The 17,031-nt window shown below is 42.8% G+C and overlaps 2 protein-coding genes and 1 long non-coding RNA gene across 20 annotated transcripts in view; 2 read left to right on the top strand and 1 right to left on the bottom strand.

The window, feature by feature from the left end:
* Positions 1 to 599: 599 nt before the first annotated feature.
* PDCL2 (phosducin like 2) lies at positions 600 to 10,187 on the top strand. The gene is given in 8 exon segments (XM_075149571.1): positions 600 to 620; positions 2,546 to 2,635; positions 4,226 to 4,346; positions 4,847 to 4,937; positions 6,581 to 6,724; positions 9,465 to 9,673; positions 10,025 to 10,135; positions 10,138 to 10,187. Coding segments are annotated over 8 exon segments (837 nt in total).
* Positions 10,188 to 11,348: 1,161 nt separating this feature from the next.
* LOC142081856 (uncharacterized) lies at positions 11,349 to 14,916 on the bottom strand. Of its 2 annotated transcripts, XR_012673499.1 has the most exons (3): positions 14,330 to 14,916; positions 11,721 to 11,946; positions 11,349 to 11,635 (listed from the first exon to the last, which is right to left on the bottom strand). It is a non-coding gene; the product is annotated as an uncharacterized LOC142081856 (long non-coding RNA). The 2 variants fall into 2 exon arrangements; XR_012673498.1 differs by having other exon boundaries at positions 11,349 to 11,946.
* A 273-nt stretch (positions 14,917 to 15,189) lies between these two features.
* Positions 15,190 to 17,031, top strand: part of CLOCK (clock circadian regulator) — a 66,168-nt gene continuing 64,326 nt past the window's right edge. For 7 of the 17 annotated variants that reach the window (XM_075149107.1, XM_075149118.1, XM_075149117.1 and 4 more), the window contains exon 1: positions 15,573 to 15,712. The gene's annotated coding sequence lies outside the window, so the exon portion shown is untranslated. Of the gene's footprint in view, positions 15,296 to 15,566; positions 15,713 to 16,306; positions 16,505 to 16,533; positions 17,001 to 17,031 lie in introns of those variants that run through there. The other 10 variants (XM_075149121.1, XM_075149119.1, XM_075149122.1 and 7 more) reach the window with 7 other exon arrangements.

The following is a 17,031-nucleotide window of genomic DNA, read 5'->3' as shown; positions in this document are numbered from 1 at the left end:
TTACTACTCCTGCTTCTGCAAGCTTGGATAGGCAGCTGAACTTCAGAAGGTGGCTGGGAAAACAGATGGCCTCAGAGGTGGAAACCAGCTTAAGAAGTCCTTTTCCTCTTCTTACCCACTTGTTTTTACTCTGCAGTTTGCTGTCTCTCCAGTCAAACTGGTGCAATTATTTGTGAACTGAGGATCCAGTTATATATGACCCCTGGTCAGAACTAATGTGTGACTTTCTGCCACAAAACACGTATCGTATTGTATTGTATTGTATTAAATTAGATTATTTGTTCAAGTTTTTCCCACAACTGCCTTACACCGCCCGTCCGACAGCTGCCACTCAAGCAGGCAGTGGGATGAGCAGGCCACGGCTGAAGGGCAAGGCAGGGAAGCGGGGCTGCCTCCTTCACTCACACCCAGCACCAAACCACGGCCTGAAGTGGTCCAGACTGAAAGTGCCCGAGTTTGATGTTTTGTTTGTTTGGATTTTGTTTGTTTTTGTTTGTTTTCTGTTTTTTTTTCTTCTGAAACATTTTTAAACAGGATCAGTTTTGTCAGCAGTAACCAACGACCGCTGGGGCAAACGGCGGGGGCTGCCCGCCCGCCTCATGCCGCCACCGTTAGAACCGGTGAGGGTGGGGTGGCCCTGCCCCGACAGCCGCCGCCATCCTGCCACCATCGGGTCAGAGCAGCGGCCTCCGTCAGGAGAGGCAGTGCCCCGGGGGGAGCCATGCAGGTGGGCGCAGAGCGTCACCCCCGCCCCGAGCTGGCCTGCTGGGGCAGCAGCTGAGACTGGGGGTGGTGAGGGAGTTGGGGTGCGGACGCCAAGGAAACAGGGGAGGCTGCAGGCGGGCAGCGGTTGGGGCCAAGAGGTGCTGGGTGCTGCGAGAGCCCTGTCGTGCTGCCTGAGGCGACCACCGCGCCTGCTGGGCGGAGAGAAAAGGGCAAGGTGGCAGGGAGGGCAGGAGCAAAGCTGGCCACTGGTGAGGGCTCCCTGGGCGCGGCCGAGCCTGCCACAGGGCCCTGGAGGGCAGGGAGAGATGGCGTTGCTGCCCCGGGCCTGCGCAGCCTTCCCATGCCCCGGCGGGGGTCCCGGGAAATGGCAGATGGGAGAGCAGTTTATGTGGGTTTTCTTGTGTGAGTAAATCAGGAAACTCTAAGTTTCTAATGGTTAAGAATTAACCGTCATTACTGTCCTGTAAGAATAATAAAATACTACACTTTAATAGCTGGACAATCGTAGTTGTAGCGTATTTTAAAAACATAATTGAGAATTTGTTTCATGTCATTTGCCAAAAAAAAAAAACAGACCTGCAAATTAAATTTACCAGAAGTGTTATTTACACTTAAGGATTGAAGTTACCCAGCCTGTGGGTTCCCAAACTTGATCTATGCATTACCCCAGCAAAGCTGGTGGTAATTAACATTACCATTGGCAGCAGTGAGAAGTGTCATGGGAAGATTTTTCACTTGGGATTGTGGCCTGGTAGTAGAGTAATACTGCGTCAGTAGTCCAGCTTTATACTCCGAATTTACGTTGGATCACTTTTGCCATTGCTTGGCTCCTTTGCATTCTTACCATCAAACATCTGCTGAAGTTTTTGACACACATTTTCATTTATTTCATTTGTGCATATTACTGTAACCTTGAACTAATCACTTAGCACCAACGTTTTAAACATTATTTAACTCAATTTGTTAAAAAATTGTTAAAGGTTTGCCAGCTTCTGATCTTCTGTTCCCTGAGACTGGAGTTCAGATTTATCAGAGACAGACACCTGTTTCTGTTATGCTTACTGTGATCTGGGATTCTTGATCCAATTTTTTTATTTTGCTTTTACATTTTGTAGATGTAACAGCATCTAGAAAATGTCCAATGTACAACTGGTTACAGAAACCTATTGAATGTTACAAACATTAAGTAGAAATAGTATAAAATACACCATTTAAGTAAAATATTATGGAAAGATTTTCTGTAGTACCTAAATTTACAGAAAACCACAAAGTGTCAAAATCTTCCCTGGCAAAAACTGGCCAGAGCTTATTTTCTAAGTTACCTACATTCCAATTCTGTTTCAGTAGTCCTTTTTGTTGTGTGGTTTTGAAATTATTTGTCCAGTTATGATGATGATTTTTATTAGGTTTTTTTAATGCCTCATGATTATTCATAATCCTTCTGCTATGAAGAAGGATTTGCATTCTGTGAAGTGGGGAAATCTGATCCTGACTTAGGAAATCATACATTAAAGCACTTGTGTGGAGGCCAAAGTGCATGTGTATTACTCGTGTTTCTTCAGTGGTTCCCTTGGAGGAGTAGTCCTCTTAGTTTTGTGGATTTTTTTGATACCCTGACTGTACCTAAGTCAAAATTCTTCTTTGGTGAAGGGTTGAAAATTTGCAGTAAGACTGACTGTAAGGATTTTAATGTAAGTAAACCCTGGGGAATTACACTACAGCAAAATCTTCATTTGGGTTTTTCCTATTCCAGACCTATTAGTGACCATCTAATTCATTAGATTATATATGGAGTTTCTCTTTAATTTTTTTCCAATAGATTATATCAATTACTTTTCAATCAAAGAAGGAGAAAACATCACTTATTCTTAATTCTTTATCTACGTTTTCATATGTGGATAAAGTTAAAGTAAGTTTGCTGGTATATTTGAAAGACTTGGTGATGAAAAAACCATGTCCTTAGAGGTGGAATGTTACAGAAAATAATTTTCCAAATATTATAACTAACTATTTACAATGGAGTTGTCATTTCTAGTCCAAAATCTGGATATTGGAGCTTTGCAGAAGAAATCAATTAAAGTGTTCAGGTATGAAATCTCTGCTTTATCTTAGCAATAAGGGACTAGATGTTTGCAAATTCAGAGCGCTCAACTAGCAGCGAATATTGGTAGCCGTACCCTTGTCTGCAGTTTGCTGAACCCATACGTTAGGACTGTTGCAGGAACTGCCGTAACTATTGCCACTTCCTTTCCACTCCAAATCCTGCAAAGTCTCACTTCCTCACTCATGCCAGAAGAAACTGGCAGAGGTAAGAGTCTTCTTGCAAACCCGCTGTACTTAACTTTCTTGTTAGCAATAGCATGATTCTATTTACTCTTTTTGTGGATTTCCCAAGTATGTTTTCATCTAAAATGCAAAGCACTTCTTTTACCTTTGTGAAATTCATTGAGGCGTGTGTAGCATTTGAATTAGAATTTGTTTCATTATACTCATGCTAAATCCTGTATGAGAGATTTGTTGAATAAAGATGAGGCAGCCGTTGGCTGGAAAGGCCAATGTAGTACTCATGGGCATGGCAGTAATCCAGTGGAAATCCTGGATGTTTCCTCAGGTAGAGGTACTTTTTGTTCACTTGATGCTGCATTATTATGGAATTTTAAATATCATTAAATATTTCTGATATATAAATATCTGTACAGAGATTTCTTTATGAAGGTTTTCAAACAAGTCATTATCTCAGGGCCAAAAATACCACACTTTTTGATTAACAACCTGTTTTAAAATCTGCTTTACTACTTTTAATTCGTATGAGAGGTGTTGCTGTTCTACCATGCCAACACCAGTCCAGTTACAATAAACAGATTCTTTTAATGTGACAATTTTGGAAGAAATGCAGTCTTATAAATAAGCATGCAGTTCCTTTATCTTAACCATTTAATTAAAATTACCGCAAATGTAGACTTAACACCTGCAGAAGTCCTGTGTTATAAATATGGTGTATGAAGTAGCTTATGTTGACATATTAATATTAATCATTCATTTAAAATAAAAAGTTTTTTTTCTTCTGATTCTAGGCATCCTTTTACATGTTTATTCACAGTAGTAACGTAAAAATACTGATACAAAAATCTTACCTGTATAAAGCTGTATTTCTTTAAGTGTGTTTAAGTAAGCGGTGTATAGTTTTGGGTTTCTGAGTAGGTTTCAATATATGTTTTAGACAATTTTTTAGCTGATATTTTGGAGACTGATTATTTTATCTATGCTTACATTTTGAGTTTTCTTTCTCTCTTATTTTCTTGCTGTTTTCTGTTCAGAAGTGAAAAATGACAAATGAAAATTCATGCTAGAGAATGGTCCATGAAGGTATTGCAGCCTCTAAGTAATGGATTTCTTTTGTTACATCCTTAATTTATGCCAAAATGAAAAAGGGCTGGTTTAAAAAAGGGCAGACAAGACTGATCTGTTGCTGTAGTTCTGTTTCATAATATTAAACCAGGATCCAAATGAAGATACTGTATGGAATGACATACTGAGAGATTTTGGAATTGTTCCTCCAAAAGAAAAACCAAAAGATGAAATTGAAGAAATGGTTTTACACTTGCAGAAAGAAGCAGAAGGCAAGTAAAATTAAAAATACATACCATTAGTATAACAAAATTTGAAAAGCTGAGGTATTTTCAATAATGCTTTTTGTAACTTAAGCATTGTACAATAATTACTTTTTTATTTTAATTATTTCCACTCGGTTATTTTAAAAAGATTCTGAATTAAACATACAACACACTTAGTGACAAACTTTATGGCATATAACATGTACAGATAACTCATTTTCATAATTTCATAAAGGAACCAGCCAGTATAAGCAATATTCACATTCTGAAAAATTGGTAGTAATCCACTCCTGTATTTCTGTATTTTCCTGTATACTTACAGTTAAAAAAATTTCATTTTTTTTTCTCTCTTACCCAGAACTTTATAAAAGTTGACTAATTTCTGAAATTAGTACATCTTCTTCTTTCATTAGTTCCATGTCTGTGTAATACTTTTCATACATTTCAAATGTTTGAAGACATTTTGGAGAACAAAAGATGACTAATTTTTTGTTTGTTGTTTCTAGTGAAACCGTATGAAAGAATGAATCTTGAAGAATTAAAGGAAACTGAAGATGACTTTGATGAGGCTGATAGGAAAGCTATGGAAATGTACAGGTATAGTAAGATATTTCTATCCAGATTAACAGTGCACAACTCACTATTGTGTGTTTTTGAAAGATGTTTATCAAATCAGCTGGGGACCCCTAATACACAACTATTGTGTTTATTTTGCTTCTTATCCAAGATTAATTATAGTGGCTTTTCTATTTCTTACTTCATGAAAATATTTGTTTGAAGTCTATATAGAAGGAAGGCTCAGAGGAGGTCTAATCAATGTCTATAAATATCTGAAGGGAGGGTGTAAAGCAGGCAGAGCCAGGGTGTTTCCAATGGTGCCCAGTGACAGGACAAAAGGCGATGGGCACAAACTGAAACACAGGAGGTTCCTTCTAAACATCAGGAAACACTTTTTTACTGTGAGAGTGACTGAGCACTGGTTGCCCAGGGAGGCTGTGGAGTCTCCATCCTCGGAGATGTTCAGAAGCCACCTGGACATGTTTCTGGGCAGCCTGCCTAAGGCTGACCCTGCTTGAGCAGGGAGGTTGAATCAGATGACCTCCAGAGGTCCCTTCCAACCTCAGCTATGCTGCGATTGTGTAATTCTATGATATACCATATACTGTTCTTAGGCGTAACTGTGGCACAACCTTATTCAGCTATTTAATGGGAGTACACCAATCATTTTACTTACAATGCCATGCAGAGTCAATATGTTTTATGAATTCAGGTTCAAAAAACTTTTGCAGCTTGTATGGAGACTTAGTAAATTTAGCTATATTGTACGTTCCTGGGTAAATTTTTGTAGGTGTTTTACAAAGTACTCCTCTGAGTTCTGCAAAGCTTTGTACTGTAAGTAAGAAAAATGAGACATGCAGTTTCCACAGAATAAATATGCTAATATGATCAAAACATTTCCTCTGTCTAGATTCTACCTGTACTTATTGCTTTTCCATTGTTAAAATGACTAAAATAATTCTAGTGCTAACACTGTGTATCTAGTGCTGTACTCTCATAGGAAGATAATAATTCACATAATTATGTGGAAGTTGTGAACCTAAATTACCATGCATTGTTGCTAGAATATAATAACATTGCACATATATTATTTAATCTTTTTTGAAAAGCCACTTCTATAGTGGCTTTCAGTTGGTAAAATTAATAGCTGCTTTTAGTTCAATAAATTTCAGTGAGGCGTTTTCCTTTTCTACCTTGCAAGTATTTTTACAGATGAAGACTGCCATCTACTGTTTTTATGTTCCAATTTTCATGAATTATTTAAAAATTGTCTTATAAATATTAGTATAAGTACGGTTAGTTCTTCCTCAAACTAATGTCCCTTTCAGAATCAGAAAAACAATTAGTACCTGCTTTAATTTTTTCTTGCTTTGTCTCAAATGATAAACCCTTGTGCAACATGTTTATTACCCAAGTTTCCCAAATCCGATACTGAGGAACGTAAAACTGAGAAAATGTATTTTAATGTTATCTTATTGAATTAAGAGTGGCATAGAAGCCACTGAATATTGGTGAATATTGGCATAGAAGCCTTTCCAGCTCTGAAATTACATTAGAAGACCTTGAGCTAAAGGGTTACTTAAAGCATTTTTTAAAGCAATTGAGAGAAATGCACTAGATATTATTTTAAAATGCATTTAAAGTGTTCCAAATGCTTATTTGTATTATTACTTTTTAATTAGGCAGCAACGCTTGCAAGAATGGAAATGTCTTCAGAGGATGCAAAAGTATGGGGAGCTAAGAGAAATTTGTGGAGACCAGTATGTAAAGGAAGTTACAAATGCTCCAGAGGATGTTTGGGTTATAATTCATCTTTATCAGTCAAGGTAATTACTTTCTTGTTTAAGATGTTGAATACTTCAATACAGAGAAATGACATGGTAATTAAGAAGCAACACCAAGAAAAGTGAATAGACAATTCATAGACAAACAATGAATAGGCAAATGATAGACTAATGAAATAGCAATTGTTTGGAGGCAATGGAATCATAGAGCGTGGGACCTCCTGGATTTGTTAATTCACTTTGAGAGAGTTAATCACTTCACTTTTGCTCAATTATATGAAAGATTTCTTTTGCTATGTATGCTTATCACCATGTACTGAACCTCACTAAGATTTCTGAATTTCACTGAGAAAGTGGTGTCCACTGCCTGAGCTAAGGGAAGTTCGTTTGCAGACTCTTTTCTCAGCAGGAGTGCTTTAACAGGATTATTCTACTTTTATTTCCCCTTTGACTCGAACAAATCAAAAGCCCAATAGGAAAAGTCTCGGTTATGAAAACTGAGGAAAGCTAGGGAATTTGTTAGTTTATCAGTTCCCCAATAAATTCTCTAATGGTAGCTGAAGTTGTGACAGGATCCAGCAGAAATGTCAAAGGACTCCCATGATTAGTTCAGTATATTTTAGCAACTCTATCAGATGTTTTTCAAAAGCACTGAGAATTAGTATGGAACGTTTAATGCATTTTGTAGATTCAGACCAGCTTTCTCTTTTCCTTCTTTTTAAGCCTGTTGGGAGAAGGAAGCTTCTTTGAGTCTTCTCAATTGTCAGGAATTGAGTATTATTTCCAGGAGCAATAGAAATAGGTCTATCAAATTACACGTTACAGTCTAGACAAGTGATCTGTGCTGACAGGCCACACCCAGAGGGTGATGGTAAATAGCTCCTTTTCAAACTGGCAACCTATCACAAGTAGTGTTCCCCAGGGATCGATATTGGGCCCAACGCTGTTTAGTATCTTCATAAGTGATCTGGATGATGGGATCAAGTGTAACCTGATGAAGTTTGCTGATGATACCAAACTGAGTGGGGAAGTGGACACTTTGGAAGGGAGAACCACCTTGCAGGAAGGCCTGGATAGGCTGGAGAGTGGGCTAACAAGAACCTTATGAAGTTCAACAAGCAAAAGTGTAAGGTCTTGCACCTGGGAAAACACAATCCAGGAGTGCAGCACAGGCTGGGATCTACCTGGCTGGGGAGGGACCTGGGGGTCCTGGTGGACAAGCTCAATATGAGTGAACAGTGTGCTGCTGCAGCAAAGAAAGCCAATAGGATGCTGGGCTGCATCAACAAGGGCATCACCATCAGGGATAAAGAGGTCTATCCTACTCTGCTCAGCACTTGTCAGGCCACACCTGCAATACTGTGTTCAGTTTTGGTCCCCGCTATGCAAAAAAGGTGTGGACAGGCTGGAGAGGGTCCAGAGAAGGGCCACAAAGATGACCAAAGGACTGGGAAGCCTGCCATATGAGGAAAGGCTGAGAGAGCTTGGTTTGTTCAGCCTTGAGAAAAGAAGGCTTAGGGGAGACCTTATCACCATGTTGCAATATTTAAAGGGTGGCTACAAAGAAGATGGAGACTCCCTTTTTACAAGAAGTCACATGGAAAAGACAAGGGGTAATGTGTACAAGTTACTCCTGGGGAGATTCCGACTGGACACAAGAGGACAATTTTTCACAATGAGAACAATCAGCCATTGGAATAATCTCCCCAGGGAAGTAGTGGATTCCCCAACATTGGACACTTTTAAGATTCAGCTGGACAGGGTGCTGGGCCATCTTGTCTAGACCGTGCTTTTGCCAAGAAAGGTTGGACCAGATGATCCTTGAGGTCCCTTTCAACCTGGTATTCTATGATTCTCTATGAAATGAAATTGTTCAAATTACAATAATTTAAATTTACAGATCTGAAGAAAGAAAATAGCAGCTTTTCTTGCTTTTCATTGTTTTTATTTACTGGAGAGCTAATTCTGTACTTTATCATTGCATAAATACGAGTCTGTGAGGAAACTCAAAATTCCTTAGGAATAAATATGAGCTCTCCAAAGTCTCTTATGGCTAGTAACAAAACTGCCTCACCTCTCTTTGGCCACGAGAGGGTGCTGCTGGAACTCTGTGAGGGTCCATAGGCTAAAGCAGCTTCTTTAACTTCAGTCAGTCACAAAGATCCTAAGTTCTAAAAGGTTAACAGGCTGGAGAGGAACAAAAAAAAATCCCGTTGTTTTGTTCGTTTTTTTTTTTTAACTGAGGTTCATATGGTGACTGCATTGCAAATAGGAGCTATGAAAGTAATGAACAGGCCTATGGTGGTAGTATGACTATAGAAAGGTTTCCTTGACATTACTTAGATTTTACTAAAAGAATGAGGAAGTAATTAAAAGTGAAACGGAAAGCCAGTTCAAATAAATTAAAGTAAAATGTATATTACAGATTAAAAAAACCTCATTTAAACTCTACAATAAATGAACAAAATGAGCTTTAAAGTCTTAGTGGAGAACAAAATTGAGGCACAATGCTTGAAGCGTCTCGTAGTTCTACTAACATATTTTATAGACTGTGCCTATTATGTATGCATTGAAAATTTTTACTTAGACAGCTCTTTAAATCACTATGATCTTAGAAGAAGCTAAATAAAAATTGTGGTGCAAGTCTTATAACAAGTTAAAGTAAAAGCAGACTATAGGAAAAGGTACGTTTATTCTTCAAAGGCTTTATTTTTAATAACTGTAGTTATTTTACAAATCATATACACCAGAATTGTCATCATACTTTCTTATCCTTTTCTAGCATCCCAATGTGTTTACTGGTTAACGAACATCTCAGCCTGCTAGCCAGAAAGTTTCCAGAAGTCAAGTTTCTCAAAGCCATTGTAAACAGCTGCATTCAGAATTACTATGACAGATGTTTACCCACAATACTTGTTTATAAAACTGGTGAAATAAAAGGCAGGTTCATTGGAATAGTGGAATGTGGGGGAATATATCTTAAAGTAGAAGGTATGAGAAATATTTTTAAATAATTCACATTACAGAAAATTTTATGTGGTTTGTAATCATGAGATCTAAAGATCACTGCTTAAAGGTGGAAAAGGTTTTTGAATATTTTTGTAGAAAAAAGTCTACAAAAAGCAAAGAATTAATTTATGTAATTCTGTGGTAAGAATATTGGATAAGCATAGATATTTTGCAATTTCACGGTTAGATATTTTACTGAGATAAAGTTGGGTTGTCGCAAGGATGGCTCTATTTTTGTTGTTGAGAGGGAGTTTGATCTTTAATAAAAGACCTTTTCCTCTTAAATGAGAATTTATTGCAATTATAAGAATAAATTGTCATTTGTTTTTACAGAGCTTGAATGGAAACTAGCAGAAGTTGGAGCAATAGAAACTGACTTAGAAGAAAACCCCAAAAAGGACATTATTAATATGGTGACACCGTCAGTGCGAAGTATTTCTGCTCATGAAACACCAATACAAAAAGCAATGACGTGATGAAACCACCTATTACTTGAGAAAATTTTAATGCAGATCATTTGTTCTGACATAAATTAGCTCAAATACAGCTTTTTACTCCTTTGGTAAGACTGAAACATTAAAAAAAAAAACCAAAAAAAGCTTTTGTTTCACTTGTATATTTTTTTGGTTTTGATTTGTGGAAGAAAATTGATGTAGTAAATCAAAGCCATACTTACCTTTGTATACATATAGATGGCTGTCATTGACACCGAAAGTCTGGACTCTCCATTTCATACAAACTCTGCTTAAATGGAATGGGAAGGGGAAGGTATTAGCTGGAGGGCTCTAATCCATATTTTCTTCCTCCTTTTATCCAGCATGGGTGCAAGATACTCCTTCAATTCTCAGTCAAATGATTGTAGTGGAACTCTGCTCCGCTAAGGACCTTCTCAGTTCCCCCCACTGAAAAGATGACCCGAAGTCAATGAAGTGTATAGCGATATAAAATCGCTATAAAATTGGCCCTGAATCCATCGGCTAATAGTTCCATTTGCTTGACTGGTGTTCAGGAATATTCTCCAGTGCCAAGGATAATCTTGCTACTATTTTAGAATACTGATGGTTGGATCAGTTGTTACTTCCTAACAAAAATAAGTATATCCTTAACAATTTAGTTTACAGTACTGTAGATTAGTTTACAACTGTAGATAAGCAAAACTACATGAGTGAATGGAGACACCATGTTCCTGATTCAGCATTTTTATTTATTTTGAGTAGTGAATCAAATTGTACAGTATTAACGTTATTTTTCCATATAAAACCAATAAAAATCATAAAAAAACCAATCTCAATGTGCTAATGAAGATTAGTTATATGCAGTTGACACGGTTTATAGCATCAGGACGCAGAAAGAAAAATGAAAGAGAAACCGTTCACTTAACGCTTGGCACATAGATACCTAAGAAGAACAAGAAAATTAACATTAGTCCTTTTTTTTCCACCAAGTAGGATACAGCTGTGCTATTAGTAGATACCTACTGGCAGATACCACTTCTGGAAACTTTTATTTTGCAAATTCAGAGAGATAACTAGTGATGCATTTGAGAGATAATGGCTTATCTGCCATTATCTGCCTCTTCAAACTAGAAAGCTAACTAGCAGTTTGAAATGTAAATAGGTCATCAGTGACTTTAGATATGATCCCACAGTGACGTCAGGTGAATATCAGTCTTGGCTGCTATAAAAGGAGTACTACCAACCGCTTCCTCTTAGCGGTGAACCTCCCTCCTGCTACTGTGGCTGCCGTGAGGTACACAAGCACAACACACAACTGTACAAGTGCTAGCGTTGTCACATTGGAAGTAATAGGAATATGTCGCTAGGTATGACAGGAAAGCGGTAAACCTCCCCTTTGGTGACCCTTACTTATGTCCAAGTGCAGTGACTGTGCAATCATGATTGCAGCCATCAGATGTGACAAAGCAGCAGCAAAATCCAAAGGAATCTGCAGATTAAAAGCAGATGTTTTTGGTTCTTGGGTCAGTTACACCATCTGTAGGAAAAGGGTCTAGGAATGAATGTTAGTAAACCTTGCTTTACGAGGATTATGTAGATTGTGACAGGCTTTCAAGTCAGCATCTTTGTCAAATCCACTGATTTCAGTATTCTGGAGTGATGTGAAATTCAGTTTCAAAATCAGTGTCCTCAAACAGATCCTCTTTTGAATATGCCAGTGAGGATCAAAAAAGAACATTCTGAGTAGATGATCGTTCTGTGGCTCTGAAGTATATCATGCACAAGATGGCAATGACAGTTCTGTAGGAAACATGGCTATAGTTAATGGAAGTGCACTGGAAATTTCTGCATTTCTGGCCCAATCTAGTCCCATCATTCAATAATTCACAAAAGATTGTCAGACTGCTTATAATTTGGCAATGTCTGAAAATCATGTTGGCTCTCATGTAACGTTTGTGACTGAAACAAAACTATCATTATACACCAGAGCAAACTCACATTGACAATAAGAGCCAGAAAAATAGTATTTCTAGGTGGAGAATAGTTTCATAAAACCACCACACCATTTCTAAGCTTTTTGTCCTGTTCCTTCAAGAGCCTTTAAAATACTTTCAAAAGAGAAGCAGCATTAAAAAAATGACCTTGCTTAGGCCATAACTATTTATAGCTGTTATTGCTGTTTACCTATTAATCAGCAGGCTTCTGTGCTTGCCATGGGGCTTGCTTGCCTCGCTGTATATTAGAGTCTAGTGCTCGTTAGTGGCTGCTTTTTGCTTTCACTGCTTGTTGTACTGCTTATCATCTTACCCTGCTGTGCCTGGGAGCATTTTGATAACAGCAATGGGGATGCGCCTGGGCTGGCAGATGGCCAGGGCATCGCTGCTGCTTCTGTGCTGCTGCACTGGACAGGCTGGAGCTCCAGTGTGAACTTGGGTCGAAGGCACTGTGACCTGTGGGTGAGTCCACGCAGCAGTAGGACACCCCGAAGTGCCTGTGGCCGTGAATAAGTCCAGACCAGAGCAGGTATCTCTCGAAGCCTCTGTGGCCATGGTTATGTCCGTGCCACAACAGGTATAGCTCTGAAGGGACTGTGGCCCAAGGGTAGGTCCACGCTGGAGAAGGTACACCTCGAAGCACGTGGCTGTGGATAAGTCCATGCTGCAGCAGGTACACCTTGAAGCATCAGTGGCTATGCACGAGGTCATGCTGGAGCACCTCAAAGTGTGTGCCCACGGATAAGCCCATGACACTTTGGCAGAAAATGCAAATGTGTGTCGTCTCCACAGCTGTGTTGCCTGTTTTGATCTTGCCAAATCCCAAAATGTAAGATGTGCAAGCCACAAAGAGTAATTTGCTACTGCAACATTGCAGTAGGTAGGTGTTACGCTCCCACACATGCAAGGTGTGAAGAGAGACAGTACAGTATCTCTATTTTGTTTTTCTGAAGAATTGCTACCGGTTACTAAAGATCTTGTGGCAAATTTGATACATACAGCTTGATGCTATTTTTAGCTTCCTGGTTTCTTGGCCATATTCTAGTTGTGGTAATTACGCATTTTTATTGAAAATATTCCTGCATTTTCTCCTGGATTTTCCATTCCTACTGTACCCTATTATCTTTACCACATTTCATCATAGGAGCATTACCCTTTGCGTGAGTAATGAAATGATTGGATTTGTTCATATCACATTTTCCTCAATTGAAAGCTAGAAATAGAGTATTATGAATTGGTAAGTAACAAAAATAAGTGTTTTTACTAATGCTTTTTAAAATTCTTCCAGTGGAAAAACTGAGCTCATGGTTAGCTCTTCAGCAGCATTACTGCTAAAGAGGTTCCTGTCCCTACAATACCTTTGCATAAGACTTTAGTCACAAGGTGAATCAAATGGGGAAACTGATCTACCTGAAAACTAATCCAGAAAGAAAAATCCATGAGATTTTGCAGCCAAGTCAAGTTCCTTACTTCATTCCAGACACAAACACTAATTAAGTTTCTATAGATATACATTTGTAATTATGCTTTTAGATATATTTCTGTTTAAAAGATCAACTGAAAAATGAACATCCTTGCAACTGAGAAAGAAAACTGGGAATATTTACACACGATTACCACTGAGCAATGTTTTATTTTACAGAAAAAAGTTTGCTGCTCTGTTCTGCTGCATGCAGAACAGGTTTATGCTAACATAACCACCGCACATTTAAGCATATTCCAGTCCTGCAGTAGGCAGTATGGCTGGAATCCATTACTGTACATAAAGACTGTGCAGTATCAGTTAGCCATCTCTCTGATTAACTCTGATATCTGACGCAGTTTGTATTTATTAGCTGGACTGTTACACAACTTTCTCTGCAACGTCAGTAATACAGGCCCGTTGTACAGTTTTTATAAGCTTTACCAACACACAAAGACAAGAATGCTAACTTTTATTATCAGAGATGGTCCTACTACAGCTGTGTCTTCCTGTGCTGAAACGATGTATTTTCTGAACAAATCTACACATCATCACTGGCCTGCCTAGCAAAAATACTTGAACCCCGTACAGGGCACTTCAGTTTATGAAGTTCACAACTACTCTTTTACCTTGCAGCCACACACAAAAAAACCCAAACCGTAAGGATTAGCAAATGAGAAGAATGGACTGAAATTGCTGCTTTTCAGTCAAAAAGCAGGAAACTTACTTGCTGTGAGCCTTCCATTAATTTGGTGGTCCAGGAATCTCTCAGACCTCAACAGCCAATATCAGTACTGTCCGATACAAATTGTATAAACCAAGCAATATTAGTATAGTATTTTAAAAGTATAGGATTTTACTAGGCGTTGAGATTTTAAACTCAGTTAGGGTCATTTCTTATTTTTAACGTTAGGTAAGACTATTTTATAAAACCGGTATTAAAAGCGCTGTACGCAGACAAAAGGACTGAGACAGTCAAGTCTGTTCTCGGCCGCTCCGTCAAGTTTTACCAGTTTACGTACACCGATAAAAGAAACCACTGACCACCGCCGGGACGGGTTGCTTGCATCCCTAAATAACTTGTGGTGGCACACCTGTTCCCAGAGAGCATCCGAGATGCCGCTCATTCCCCTCCGGGACTGAACGCATGACCGGGTACCGTGCCATACGTTCAGGCGCTGCCCGGAACGGCGGTTCGTTCCAGGTTTACTCTTTCAGCAGGGAAGCGCCTCCGTTCAGCAGAACCCCTTCCGAGGGCTCGGCTCTGGGCTCTGCGCCCGCCTGCAAAACAAGCCCCGGAGCAGCACACCTGGCCGCGGCGGCAGCCGCTCCGGCCGCCTGGCCACCCCGGCTGTGCCGCAAGGCGGCATCACTCGCAGCCTCCCCCGGCGCCGCTGCCCGGAGGCGGAGCGCGGCCAGGCACCGTCCCCGCTCCCTGGCTCCCCACCTCGCAGCCCGGCTACCGTCAGCCCAGCGAGCGGGCGAGCCGTGACGCTCCGAGCCGGAGACGTGGCGCTGCCCAGTCTCGCCGAGTCGGGCTTCCCCGGCCCCGAAGCGCCCGGACACGACCCCACGGGAGCGCGGCCCCGCGCGGCCGATGGCCGAAGGCCCACGCCCCGCTCGATAGCGCGGCCGCCGCCATTTCCTCCTCGGGCGGAGCGGAGCAGAACGGAGCGGGGTGAGGTGAGGCGAGGTGAGGAGAGGTCAGGGAGGCGCGGCGCCCACTGCGCCTGCGCAGCCCCCCCGCGCCCAGCCCCTCGCGGCCCAGCCGGCTCCCAGGCGGGCGCGCGCACGCGTGGAAAGGCGGGTGGAGAGCGGGGGATCACCTCCCCGGCCGCCGCGGCCGCGCTGCGCATGCGCAACGGTGGCCCCGCGCGAGGGGCCGGGGTGCTGCGGCTTGCAGTGCGCCTCGGCGCACGCGCGGTGGCGCGAGGCGCCGCGGCTGCCGGCGGTGGGCTCGGCGGCGCAGGCGCGGTGGCGGGGGACTCCCGGGCCCGGCTGCTGGCGCTGCCGCTGGAGGAGGCTCTGTGCCGGCGGCGGGCTCGGGGCTGCGCGCAGGGAGCGGCTTTCGCCGGGAGAGGTCGGGCGGGCAGCGGCCGTGCGGGGCCGGGTGAGGAGCGCGCTGCGGGGCGGGGCGGGCGGCTCTCGCCGGGCCCGGCTGCGGCGGGGGGGAAGGCGGGGGACGCCGCGGAGGGGAGCCGTTAAAGTTTGACAGCGCCGGCGGGTCCCCCGCCGCCAGGGCAGCAGCGGCGCGCGGGGAGGGCAGCGGCTGCCCTTGGGCAGGGCGCGGGCGGGGGCAGCCGCCGGCGGGGGCGGGGGGCGCTCGCGGGGCACCCGCTAGGCCCGGTGACCCACTTTGCTTCTGTCACAACTCCCGGGCACGTTTGGAGCCCTGCCCGCCTGGCCCAGCGCCCGCCCGGGCCGCTCCCGCCCCCGCCGCCCGGGCTGTGCGCAGGCAGGGCCGGGCGCGGGGCTCCCCGGCATCCCCCGCCGGACCGTGCCGAGCCGTGCCGAGCCGCCGCCGACCCCTCGGCGGTGGGGCGTGCAGAGCCGCGGGCGGCGCCTCTCCCCGGGGCACGGCCGCTGCTGCTCCCCTGCGTGGGGCGGCTCGTCTCGCGGGTGCCGGAGGGGCTCTCCCGCCCCCGCCGCCCCACGCGTGGGGGAGCTTTTCCGCGGCGGCTCTGCGCAGCGCGGTGAGCGTGTTTACACGGCGGGCAGGCGGCTACGCGGGGGCCGCGGCCGTAGGTGCCCGCCGGGCGGCTGGGCCGTGGCGGGCCCCCGGGCCCTCCCTGCGTCGGGACAGCTTTGCGGAGCCTCGGGCCCCAGGCGGTCAGGGGGTGCCCGGCGCTCCTGCAGCGCGAAACCTCCCTGCGGCAGGTGGACTGGAGCTGCGGGCTACAAGGTTGAGTATGCACTTCGTGGGCTTGTTTTTTTTCCCTCTGATAACTTTATTGCGGTGCCTGCAACGTGTTCGTGAGGACTTCTCCGTAGTCCCCGGTCCTCTCCCGGCTTACGTGCATCCTTAAAATCAGTGTGTCAAATACTCTGTGCGTGCGTGTGTGAAATATGACCAGCGAGGGACTGGGAATCCGTGGTGCTTCATTTTTGTGTTTCTCTTAAGGTAGATTTGGATTTTTGGTTGGCTTCACTTTCAAATTCCTGGTACTTTAGGCCTGGATGGAAATTTGAAACGTGTTTTTTTCATGAGGAAGAGTGTTTGTAAACTAATCAAACATATTTGTAGTGAGATTTTTACAAGGCCGTTGTTTTCATGTACGTGTTAAAAGTTGACCTACTAAGGAGCACAAGGAAAGTCAGATATAGTTCTAGCTGGGATATGAAGTGGCATGTAGAGGCGGAGTGGCTGATCATAGATCCTGATCCTCTAAATCCTTCAAGTAAGTATTTTTTTGATGACATAGTTTGACA

The sequence above is a fragment of the Calonectris borealis genome, chromosome 4, assembly GCF_964195595.1.
Source record: "Calonectris borealis chromosome 4, bCalBor7.hap1.2, whole genome shotgun sequence".
In the NCBI taxonomy this organism is placed as follows: Eukaryota; Metazoa; Chordata; class Aves; order Procellariiformes; family Procellariidae; genus Calonectris; species Calonectris borealis.
Note: the sequence above shows the minus strand (reverse complement) of the source record. Positions and strands in the feature narration are given on the sequence as shown.